The following is a 12,482-nucleotide window of genomic DNA, read 5'->3' on the forward strand; positions in this document are numbered from 1 at the left end:
GCACCTGGAACCCCATAAGATTGGGTCCCTAATCCATGAACTATTGGAACTCATTTGCAAAACTTTTCTTAAACATGACATGAATATATTGTCTCATCCTATAGAATTAGAATTTTTAATCCCTATTCCGTGATGAGATCTCTTTGATCTATAATGCTTCTTAATTAAAACTATCTTTAGATAGGTTTTTTTTCCTCAAAAAGCATTTTAGCAAAACAATCCGATTTAGATCAAATAAATTCGATTTTTTTTTATTTTATTTTTTAAAAAAAACGTTGATTTTTATCCACCCTGAGGGCCCAGTACCAGCCTCCCACAGGCTGGATTTGCTGCAGGGAGCCATGAAGAGAGCGTGGGATTGTTGATGCCAAAGGCCCACTCATGGAGAACATGGGCCTGCCACCATGGAACTTTGTGAACCTGTGGGGTTTGGCCCTGTAAAAGGGTCACTCCCAAGGGATTAGTCACAGGCTGGGACATAGACCAGACCGTGTGGATCTCTGACACATTTTCTTAGGCTATATAAACCCTGATATATCAGGCAGATGCCAATTTCTGCTTGCCTCAGGTGAGGAAGAAACACAATCCCTAGGCTCTCATGATCTCGTCTGGACCGTTGCAGTGTCCTCTTCTCTGGCGTTGACAAATGCGGGCTTGCCTTGCTCGTATGCATTCAGAATGCTGCTGCAAAGATAGTTCTCCAAGCCCATCGCTTTACCTGTGTCACCCCTCACTTTGCATCCCTACACTAGCTCCCCCTTCTCCATTGCATCACAGTTAAGCTGCTTGTCTTCCCTTCCACGGCTGGTCCCCACCCAATCTGTCCTGTCTCATTTGCTTTTGAGATGTCTGCCTATGGCCGCCGCTGCTCACTTGTGATGTTTTTAAACAGGCACTTTTGTGCTTTCTCCCGGGCTACCCCTGCTGTCTGTGAGGAGCTGCACACGAACAGCTGCAAAGCTACCCCATTGTCCTTAAAATCCCTCCTCAAAATTCTCCGTTGTCGTGATGCTGACAAAAAGGTGTGCTGGGCTCACCACCGTGGCTCAGTGTACTTCCCCATCTGCTTGTCTTTCTGTCTTCACCTGTTGTCTCTTGTCTTATACTTAGATCATAAGCTCTCTGGGGCAGGGAGCATCTTTTTGTTCTGTGTTTTTTTTTCAGCACCTAGTACAGTGGGGTCCTGGGCCATGATTCTGGCTTTTAGGTCCTACCACAATATAGACCTATCAGCAGGTTACCCCATAATTCTATCTCACAGGGTTTTTTTATTTAGATTTATATAAATGACAAGTGGCATGACTTAAAAACCCATCGCACAGATCTCTGTGCAGCTGCAGAATTGAGCAGAGCCCACTGCCAGTCTCCCAGATCCTTTTCTCTAAAGCTTGTGAGAGACAGGATCCCAGGCTAGATGTGATCCAGAGAGACAGGGAGTGGGCAGGATGCTGATCTAGATGGGCCCATGGGTCTGACCCAGGGTGACACAGAAGGGGCAGGAAACCAGGCTAGATGGGCCCATGGATCTGATCGAGTCTGTCTGTTCCAATATGCCTGTCCCCCCACAGCTGAAACTCAGCGGTCTTGTGCAGTTTATTCTTAAGATTTTCTTTTCCCCGCCTATGGCAACCCTTTATCCCTAGGTGGTTACCAGTGTCCAAAGAGAGAAGACTTTGCTACAGGTTTCAAACAAAATGCGTAATTAGAAACATAATTGCCACCACAGATTGGACCCATGGGTCCATCTAGCCTGATATTTTGCTCCCCATCCCTGACCCGCCCAGATCAGACCTCTGGGCCCATTTAGCTTGGTATCCTGCCCTTACCATGCCGCCCTGGTTTAGGCTCATGGGCCCATCTAGTCTGATATCACACCTCCTCCCTTCCACCCTGGATCAAACCTATGGGCCAGTCTAACTTAGTATCCCTCTTGCCCTGGATCAGACACATGGGCCCATCTAGATCACCTGCCCCCATCCCTGCTGCCCCAGATCAAACCTGTGGGCCCATATAGGTTGGTATCCCACTTGCTCAGATCAGACCTATGTGCCCATTTAGCCTGGTGTCCTGCCACCTCAGATCAGACGGACAGTCCATCTAGGTTTCTTTTCCTTCTCCGACAGTAGCCAGCACCAACTGCTTCAGAGGAAGGGGACAATTCTGGAATAACCTGCCCCTTTGGGCAAATTTCTTTCTAGCCCCCATCAGAGCTTGCACCCTCTTGCATGAGGGTTTATATCCCATGCAAAATGCCTGTCTCTTTGATATTTACCGCTACAACCATGGATCTTCTCATTATCCTCAGAAAAGTCCTGGCTTCCTTAGAATTTTGCTTAGCTCTTGGCCTCAAAGCAGTGAATTCCACAGGCTAACTGTGCATTGCATCAAAATCTCTGCCTAAAGAAACACTGTATATCTAAAAGCACCCTCAGTCAAATCCCCCCCACATATATATTATGTACAGGGTATATGATAATACATATAATCGTGGGATGGGAATAGGTTGTACAATATATAATCTGAGCAATCAGAGCCTATATTTAGATATAATCTATCCCCGGACTGTGTGTATTTATATAATATAACATATTGGAGTAGAGGATAGATTATATACATGTGGTATCTGACTGCTGAGATCCCATATGTAAATAACAGTATCTCCCCTATAGATTATATATGTTTAGAGAGAGCACTCCTACCCCTTCCCAGCCTTCGTTTGATTGCTTTATGTCTGGTCAGTTTCACTCCCTTCCTTGACAGTCCCTTTCCCCTGCTGTTGTTTTGTTGGGGTCTTTCCCAGAGCAGCAGGGAGGGGAGAGAAACTTGTTTATAAAGTGTAGATTTTTAACAGTGAGAGTAATTAACCATTGGAACAATTCAGCAGGGGTCGTGGTGGATTCCCCATCAATGACCATTTTAAAATCAAGGTTGGATAGCTTTTCTAAAAGATCTGCTCTAGGAATTGTTTGGGAGAAGTTCTATGGCCTGTGTTACAAAGGAGGTCAGACTAGATGATCACAATGAGCTTTTCTGGAATCTATGAATATACATAGCACAGTTGGAAATCACATAACCTAGCAATCTGATTCCAGTTCCTCTGTGAAACCACTTCTGAAATTGACTAGTTCAAGTTGCTCATGACAGCCGGTAGGAATAACAATAACCATAGCTAACCTCAGATAAAAACCCTTGATTAAGCTGACCTATCACCTTCCCCAGAGCCCTTCATAAGAGAATGAGCCCTGCGTGCTGGAGCTGAGAACTTGACTTCTCTAGATTAGGGCTCTGATTTTGTCTCTGTGAAACAAATATTAGCCCCTAGAGATCGCAGGATGCCAATCGAGAACACAGCTGTCCTTCTATAGTGTGAGAAGAGTGCTATACGAAAATAAAACCATGTTAAAACAAATGCAGAGAAATCCACCACATGGGGAAAGGGAAGGGGTAACAATCTGTAAGTAGGCTTAGCAGAATTCAGTTTTTCTTGTATAATTATGATGGATAATATCCATGTTTCTTTTAAAGCAGCTCTTTCGATTTTTATCAATTTAGATTTTCACAGGTAAAGTTATGGGGGGATGGAACAATAATTAATGACCGCAGACACTGACATTCAAAAAGTTCAAGGTTTATAACCATTCAAACACACATTGTCAGCATCCCATGTCAAAAAAAAAACTCTCAAGCAGCATTTTTCTTACTTTGCCTAGATGTAAATTTCAGTTATTATTGAAGGAAATATTTTTTGTCAGTTTGTGTGCGTACAGCGAAAACAACGTTTACAGATAAAAATCTAATCGCCGCGAACCTTGCTGTAAGTATCTCCTTTGGGAACAAACATTTGATAATGGGCCCTGCAATCCAGCAAACGAAGGTCTAACACAATCCAGTGGCTGGAAGTGGAAGCCAGACACAGTCAGACTGGAAATCAGGTGTAAGTGAGGGGAATTCACTGTTGGAAAAATTTACCAGTTGGTAAATTGGTAGATTCTCCATCCCTGGCATTTTAAAATGAAGATTGGATGTTATGGTAGCATGGCCTAGTGAGTAGAGCATTGGGCTGGGATTCTGGAGACCTGAGTTACTGCCACTGGCTTGTTGGGTAACCCTGGGCAAGTCACTGTCTCCCACTGTGATTCAGTTTCCCCTTCTTTAAAATGGAGTTAGTGAGCCTGACTTCCCTTGTAAAGTGTTCTGAGATTTATGAGAGTGTGTGACTTAAGAGCTAGGGGTGATTATTGTATGCTCTTGTTCAAACATGAATGCTGTCTTGTGTCCTAGACAATCCAGAGAACAGGAACTGAACTCAGGAGTCCTGACTGCCAGCCCCCTGTTCTAACCACTAGCCCCCACTCTGCTCCCAGAGCCAGGGATAAAATCTGGGAGTCCTAATACCCATGTCTTTCTGGTCCAGGTACCCACTGAGGTCCTTTGCAAGATAACCTTCAGCTAACCTTTCTTCCTCCCGCCCCAGGATTCAGGATATACTCCTGTGGGTGACGTACGAGACCCCCGGCCACGCAGGATATGGTCCAAGCACAGAGACCTGTCGCTCCCTGTTCCCAAGTTCAAGGTAAGCAGGGCGGGGTTTGCCTGGTCTCAGGTCTCCCTGGAGCGTCCCAGCTCCCTAGTATGACAGCAAGCTCCCCTCTGCCGCTCCCTGAGCCAGCACCAGGGAGCCTACTGCAGCGGCTCTCAGTGAGCTGCTAATCCTTCAGCTAGGCCATTCCCATCTGGATGTGTGCTGGGATCTAGCCATCTTCCAGAGCCTTTTGGCCACTGGGGGCTGCTGTGTAGTGAAGAGGGGTAGGTGGGATTCTCCCCACATGGGCCTGCGTTGGAGCCAGTGCCCCCTAGAGGGGAAAGGCCCTGTGTCCCATTCCCTACCCCTGAGCCAGCCAGTCAGTCCCTCTGCCCTGGTGCTGGATCACAGCTGGTGCCCCCTAGGTGGGAAGGGGCCCATTCCCCCTGCCTGGAGGCCGATGGGGGTCAGTGTGTGGGTGCTGATCTTTCCCCTCTCCCCGGTGGCAGCTGGACGAGTTCTACATTGGGCAGATCCCGCTGAAGGAGGTGACCTTCGCCCGGCTGAATGACAACATCAAGGAGCCCTTCCTGGCCGAGATGTGCAAGAAGTATGGGGAGATCGAGGAGATCGAGATTCTCTACAACCCCAAGAACCGCAAGCACCTGGGCCTGGCCAAGGTGCTTTTCACCAGCACCCGTGGAGCCAAGGAGACTGTGAAGAACCTGCATAACACCTCGGTCATGGGCAACATCATCCACGCCCAGCTGGACATCAAAGGTACCAACCTCACCTTGGAGCCCTTCCCTCCCCTCTCCTTGGGCCCCATGCTCCCCATTGTGGTTCATTCCTTTCCCTGTGGGTCAGTTCCCCAGCTGGTGCAAATCACTGTCGCTCCTTAAAAGCCAATGGGAATGAAGACAATGTAGCAGTGTTGGGGGCTCAGTAGGGGGTGCTCTTCCCTCAGTCCCCCAGCTGGGGATCTAGGCCCTTAACTGGCAACAGGATGCCAACAACTTTCTAAGGAAAGTGGCTGAAACCTCTCCGGTCAAAGACCCGCCACGTGGCAGGGGTGGCTGCGCTCGCAGAAGGGGTGGGGGGCAGGGGACCCTTAGGCTCTGTTCGGAATGCAGGAGTGCATCTGGTTCCTGCAGGCATTCAGAGCCTGCATCTGGTCTGACCTCCTGGATAACCCAGGCCCACAGCTCCTGTCAGCTAGAGCAGATCTTGTCACCCTCCAGTCACCTGGGAAGCGTCCTCCGCAGGAGGTGTCTTGTATTTTAAATACCTCCCCATTGGGGTCAGAGAGTGCTTCTCGTCTCCGACCCCTGGCATCTCCCCATTGGGACTGGTTTTCTCTGCTGGGATCCTGTGGTAGCTGGCTCCTCTTTGTGTGATAACAGAGGGAAATCCCAAATCGGACCCTTGCACCCGTTGCGTGTCATCGTTTCAGGCCAGAAGGGACCAACGGAACATCTAATTTGGCCTCCTGTATGACCCAGGCTGGTGGTTTGTGCCCGTACACCCCTATACGGAGCCCAGAGACTTTAGACTGAAGCAGCTCAGTCTTCAGGAAACTAAACTGTGCCCCAGGGATTGATCAAGGGGGCAGCCGTAGGGGCAGCCGAGATCAGACGGCCAGCACGGTGACCCAGCTTAAGCCCCAGCTTCCTTCTGAGGGAAGCTGCTGGGACGAAGAATGGCCGGTTGCTGCCGCCTTTCACTCATCCTTGTGCCATCCCCATTCCATAAAGGACCCCAGATGTGCCAGGACTCTGTATCTGGCTGGCTTCCTGTTTCCCTAAGAGTCCCACTCTGTCTTTCCACCTCCCGGATATGCTGCGATCACCGCTTAGCTGAGCCGTTCTGTCAGCAAACTGGAAAAATGGGGTGGGTGCCATTTAGTGGTATTCGATGTCGCTGTTGTGCTCTGCCCCAGGAGCGGCTGCATCGTGAATCACCGACTAGAATTACCAAGCCTGACCTTTTCTCTCAAATGTGCTCTCTCCCTGCCCCTACAGGACAGCAGCGGATGAAGTACTATGAGCTGATCGTCAACGGCTCCTACACCCCTCAGACTGTTCCCACCGGGGGCAAATCTCTGAGCGAGAAATTCCCAGCGCCTGTGACCCAGGCTGAGACGGTACAGGAGGCTGGCGGGGTGGGCTGGGAGCCAGGCTCTTACTCCACGTCTCAAATTCGGGCACCGATGGCCATGTTTAGGATTGGGAATAAGTAGCCTGACTTGTCAGAGCTACAAACTGTTCTCCAGCTGCCCAAGAGGTGGCTGCATCTCAGCTCCAGGCAAGCCATCCCTGTGCAGCGTTGTGTGTAGCCATTATCCTGCTGCATCGCCCCAGAGCTGGCTGCATCTCACTGCCAGGTGAGCCATCCCCATGTGGCGCTGCTGTGCAGCTGTCCTTCAGGTGCTCCTGTCCAGGGGTGCCTGCATCTGAGTGCCTGGCGAGCCACCCCTGTGCAGTGCTGTGTGTGGCTGTTCCCCAGCTGCCCTGCCCCAGAGGTGGCTGCATCTCAGAGCCTGGCGAGCCACCCCTGTGCAGTGCTGTGTGTGGCTGTTCTCCAGCTGCCCTGCCCCAGAGGTGGCTGCATCTCAGAGCCGGGCGAGCCATCCCCATGCGGTGTCGCTGTGTGGCGGTTCCCAGCTGCCCCGCCCCAGAGGTGGCTGTATCTCAGAGCCGGGCGAGCCATCCCCGTGCGGTGTCGCTGTGTAGCGGTCCCCAGCTGCCCCGCCCCAGAGGTGGCTGCATCTCAGAGCCAGGCGAGCCATCCCCATGCGGTGTCGCTGTGTGGCGGTTCCCAGCTGCCCCGCCCCAGATGTCTTTAAACTTCTTTTCCTTCCTCCTGTAGTCAGAGTCCCGACGGCGCCAGTCCACCGACTCCTCCTACTCAGCCAGCACTGTGGGTTCGACGCCCGGCAATGGGACCCCTTGCTCTCAGGACACCCCATACTCCAGTGCTCGCCAGGACACCCCCTCGTTCTATGGTCAGTTTACCCCCCAGTCGTCCCAGGGGACCCCGCACACCCCCCGAGGAGGAACGCCGTATTCCCAAGACTCGGCCTACTCCAGCAGGTACCTGCTCTGCACTCTCTGCTGGACCTACCGCTCAGCTTCCCTGCTCCATTGATGCTCACTCCAAGCAGCTGGGCTGGAGCTGAGCCTGGATGGGAGACTGAGAGGGTGCTGCAGGGAGTGGGGCAGGGGCTCAGTGGTGGGTGCTTTCCCCGGCAGTCAGTTCCAGGCCCCAATGCCCCAGTGTGGCACTAGGGGGCACTGTGCTGCAGGGAGCAGGGCAGGGGCTCAGTAGGGGCCGCTCCCCCCCGGAGTCAGTGCTGGCCCCTGTGTGGCACTAGGGGGCGCTGTGTTGCAGGGAAGGGAGTCAGCAGGGTGCGCTCTCCCCTGGCAGTCAGTGCAGTGCTAGGGGGCGCTGTGCTAGGGGGCAGGGCCTCAGTAGGGGCCGCTCTCCTTTGGCAGTCAGGGCTGGCCTCGGTATCTCAGTGCTGGATGAGCCGGCGTTGTGTGTGGCTGTGGTCCAGCTGCCCCTACCCAGCAGTGGCTGCAGCTCGGTGTGAGCAGCGGTGGGTCTAACAGCTGTTCCTGCAGTGCCCGGATTTCACTGCCTGGGTCTTTCCTCCCCCATCTCCTAGGCAAGGCACGCCCAGCTACTCCAGCTATCACCCGGAGCCGACCTCCTACAAGTCCCGCAGACACGAGAACAGCTACCCGGAGTCGTATTCCCGCCGACACTACTCTGCCTCCGCCGCCGCCGCCTCTTCCTCCTCCTCCACAGCTGCCGCCACCGCCTCCTCCTCGCACTACCGCCCCAATGACCCCCACTACTCGCCCTACAACCAGCAGTACGAGGGGGCAGGCAGTCGCTACCAGCGCCGTCACTCCTCCGAGGGACGCTCCTCCTCCCACCACTCCTCCTCTTCCTCCGGCCACCGCTCCCACCAAAGAGAGGACTCCACTTATCAGTCCCGGCACCGGGAGCGCCCCCAGCGGGAGGATCCCACCCCTGCTTCTTCTTCCTCTTCTTCCTCCTCCTCCTCTTCTTCCTCTTCCTCCTCCTCCTCTTCTTCTTCCTCTTCCTCCTCCGCTTCCACCACAGCAGCTTCTTACCCCGTGGCTCCAGCCACGCCGGATGGGACCCTCTTCCAGAACAGCCACAGCTTCAGCCAGCAAGGGGAGTCCTTCACAGCCCCTAGTGCCATCTACCCTCCCTACCCGGCCCCCCTGGAGCCCTTCCCGCTACCCCCGGAGCCACACCCCTGTGATCAGGATTACCGGCTGCTGCCCACGGCTGAGACCTTTGCTGCCAACTCCCTGCCCCCCACGGAATTTCTGGCTCAGGAAAGCAAGGAAGAGCCCAGCCCTGCGGCTGCCAGCGCTGAAGATCAGGCCCAGTCGCCGGCCCCCCAGGCCTCGCCGGCCCGTTTGGGCTCCCCGGCACCAGAGACCACCAATGAGAGCGTCCCATTTGCCCACCACAGCAGCCTGGATTCGCGCATTGAGATGCTGCTGAAGGAGCAGAGGTCCAAGTTCTCCTTCCTCAATTCAGACACTGAGGAAGACGAGGAGGAAGGGGGCAAGGCGGGGGCAAAGGGGGCAGAACCGCATGGGCCCTGCACCCCGCCCCCACCCCTGCCTGTCAGCTTTGAGGATGTGGTACCAGCTCCGGACGCCGGGGTAGAGTCGCCTAAGGCCAACGGGCAGGACAGGGTGAGATGCTGCTTCTGGGGTCTGGGAGGGGGTGGGGTCTAGTGCATTAGAGGGCGGGGGAAGGGGGGCGCTGGGAGTCAGGACTCCTGGGTTCTATCAGCAATTGTGGGAGGGGAGTGGGATCTAGTGGGTTAGAGCAGGGGGGCTGGGAGCCAGGACTTGTGGGGATGATGTGGGTTTGCAGAGGGAGGAGAGGGGTGGGATTGGAGGGTGGGGTGGGGGTGGGAGTGCTGCGGGAGGGGGCGGCGGGTGTCTGGGTAGGACAGGGCCTGTTGCTGGAACAGGGGGGGCGTGTCATAACCCCGCCTCCTTCCCTAGGCCTCCCAGCAGTCATCGGGCGAGGACATGGAGATCTCGGAGGAGGAGGCGGAGGAGGAGCCCACGGGGTCGGCGCCGGCCGATCCACACTTCCCGGTGCTGCCTGCGGGCCTCGGCCACCTCCCGCTGGGTGTCTCGGCCTTCGCCCACCCGCCGGAGCCGCCCCCTACCTACCCACTGCAGCCCCTCATGTCAGTCTCCCTGCCCCACCTGACGGGCGAGGCCGACTACCCCCAGGCCCCACCGCCCCACCACCTGCAGGCGCCGGGCCTCCCGGACTACGGGGCGCAGGCAGGCACGGCGGGCACAGGACCCGGGGCGGCTGCTCCCCCCCACATCTATGACTTCGTTAACTCCCTGGAGCTGATGAACCGGCTGGGCAACCAGTGGGGCGGGATGCCCATGTCCTTCCAGATGCAGACCCAGATGCTGAGCCGGCTGCACCAGCTGCGACAGGGCAAGGGGCAGTTCGAAGAGCCCTTCCCCTACCATCAGGAGGCAGCGTTCGCCAGCCACCCACTCTATGGGCACTACCTGCTGGACCAGGACAGCCGCCACTTCCCGAGAGACCAGCTTTTCCTGCAGCAGCCAGCCAGCACCGAGGAGCCACCGCCCGGCTCGGAGCAGCCCCCGCCTCCGCCGCCCCCGTCACAACCGCAGCGACTGCTGGACTACCGGGCAGCGACGTGGGGCTACCAGGAGGAGGCACCCTGCGACCCACATGCCTCCACTGTGGACAGCGTCCTGGCCACCCTAACGCAGGAGATGAAGAGCATCATGCAGCGTGACCTCAACCGCAAGATGGTGGAGAATGTGGCCTTCAGCACCTTCGACAAGTGGTGGGAGCGCAAGGAGCAGAAAGCCAAGGTGAGAGCCAGGAGCCCCCCACTATTGGAGCAGTGGGGCCTCCCCAGCCTCCAGCCCGTTGTGAGTTGGAGCAGTGGGACCTCCCCAGCCTCCAGCCCTGGTATCTCTCCCCCTCTCCACCAACCCCCTGGAAATCAGAGCACTGACCGCTCCCCCGCACCCTACCGCCAGCCTACTGGGTGGTGCAGGAGTGTGCCTCTCCATCCCCGCAGCCATGAGCCCCTCCAGCCCTTTTATCTCCCTCCCGCTTCCCCATTTCCAGATGCTGAGGGCGTGCCCCCACCCCTCACTGTGTCAAGCCACTGGTTGGCACTGTTCCTGACTCAGGCCTTGTCGGAAAGGGGGGTGGGTTCCATTTTCAGAGTGGGGGCTGGAAGTCAGGATGTGCCTGGATTCTATTCCACCCTTGGGAGGGCAGAGGGTCTGGTGGGTTTGAATGGGGGCTGGGCCTGGGAGTGAGGACTCCTGGGTTCAGTTCCCAGCTCTGGGACGGGAGTGGGGTCTAGTGGGTTAGAGCAGGGGGGCTGGGTTCAATGTGCACTTCTGCACCCCGTGCCGTTCCCAAGGCAGAACTCAGCCCCCCCCCCGGCGTGGGGCCTTGTCACGTGGCTCTTGGCAGAGTTATAATAGGGTGTCCTGGCTTCAGCCCTTCCAAAACGCAGCCAAGCAACAGGCCAAGGAGGAGGAGAAGGAGAAAACCAAACTCAAAGATCCGGCCCTGCTGTCCTTGGTCGACTGGGCCAAGAGCGGCGGCACCGTCAGCCTCGAGGGCTTCAGCTTCGGAACCGGCCTCCGTGGGGCACTCAGGCTCCCATCCTTCAAGGTAAATGTACCTCAGCTGCCTGGGAATGGACATGGGGCCTGTCCCCTTTGGGGGACGCTGGCTCTCATCTGGTCCCAGGGCGTGGGACTGGCTGGCTGATGGGGGGGCAGGGAATGGACATGGGGCCTTTCCCCTTTGGGGGACGCTGGCTCTCATCTGGTCCCAGGGCGTGGGACTGGCTGGCTGATGGGGTGACGGGGGTCAGATGGACATGGGGCCTTTCCCCTCAAGGGGGCGCCTGCTCTTAGCCTGTCAACTCCGCAAGCTGCTCCTGTCCCTGGCAGCCACTGTGCTCTTTGCAGGTGAAAAGGAAAGAGCCTTCTGAGATCTCGGAGGGCAGTGAAGAGACGCGACCCCGGCCTTCCACTCCCGCAGAGGAGGAGGAGGAGGATGGTGAGCAGTCTCTTGTGAGCGGTGTCAGTGGGACTGGGAGTTCTATCCCCGGCCCTGGGAGGGGGGTGGCAGTTTAGTGGGTGAGAGCGGGGAGCCTCGATTCTCCCCCTACCTTTGGGATGGCAGTGGGGTCTTGTGGGTTAGAGTGGGGGGGGCTTTGAGCCAGGACAGCTGGGTTCTATCCCCAGCACTGGGAGGGGAGCTGGTTCTAGTGGGTTAAAATAGTGGGGGCTGGGAGCCAGGACTCCTGGATTCTGTCCCTGGCCCTGGGAGGAGAGTGGGTCTGGTGGGTTAGAGTAGTTGGCTTGGAGCCAGGACTCCTGGGATCTTTCCCCAGCTCTGGGAGGGCAGTGGGCTCTAGTGGATTGGAGAAGGGGGCCGGGGGCGGGGGCGGGCTGGCTGGCTGGCAGCCAGCAGGACTCCTGGGTCCATCTCCCTGTAAATGTTCCCTGCCCTTGCCCCTCACAGACAAGGAGGCTGCTCAAGGACCAAAGGGATCCAAGCGGGATGAAGAGTGGATCAAGGGGCCGGGCAAGCGCCGGAAGCTCTTCTGCCTGGACAGCGAAGGGGAAGAGACCTCTGAAGAGTCATCCTCGGAGAAGGTGAGAGTAGCCGCCACTTCTAGCCCATCTCCAGCAGTCTGTTCCCCGGCACAGGTGGAGACCCCCTGTCCGGGCCCATCTTCCCAGCATGTAATCCCTTCCCCGTCTGTCTGCCTCAGTTTCCCCATCCCATTTGAAGACTCCATCTCCCAGGTAAGTTGAGGGTGGTTTGCCTGGGGGTCAGGGAGCCCCCAAAGGTAAAAGATTCTCCCAGC

The 12,482-nt window shown here is 56.1% G+C and overlaps 1 protein-coding gene across 7 annotated transcripts in view; it reads left to right on the top strand.

The window, feature by feature from the left end:
• SETD1A (SET domain containing 1A, histone lysine methyltransferase) overlaps positions 1–12,482 on the top strand; it is a 40,571-nt gene that overhangs the window by 17,179 nt on the left and 10,910 nt on the right. For all 7 annotated transcript variants that reach the window (XR_012159270.2, XM_073346535.2, XM_073346536.2 and 4 more), the window contains 9 exons: positions 4,475–4,573; positions 5,032–5,302; positions 6,544–6,665; positions 7,391–7,614; positions 8,190–9,264; positions 9,583–10,449; positions 11,096–11,272; positions 11,575–11,665; positions 12,134–12,267. Coding sequence is in view for 6 of the 7 variants with exons in the window: in XM_073346535.2 (XP_073202636.1) it covers positions 4,475–4,573; positions 5,032–5,302; positions 6,544–6,665; positions 7,391–7,614; positions 8,190–9,264; positions 9,583–10,449; positions 11,096–11,272; positions 11,575–11,665; positions 12,134–12,267 (3,060 nt within the window). In the remaining variant the exon portion in view is untranslated. The remainder of the gene's footprint in view (positions 1–4,474; positions 4,574–5,031; positions 5,303–6,543; positions 6,666–7,390; positions 7,615–8,189; positions 9,265–9,582; positions 10,450–11,095; positions 11,273–11,574; positions 11,666–12,133; positions 12,268–12,482) is intronic.

Source organism: Lepidochelys kempii, chromosome 6 (assembly GCF_965140285.1).
Source record: "Lepidochelys kempii isolate rLepKem1 chromosome 6, rLepKem1.hap1, whole genome shotgun sequence".
Taxonomy (NCBI): Eukaryota; Metazoa; Chordata; order Testudines; family Cheloniidae; genus Lepidochelys; species Lepidochelys kempii.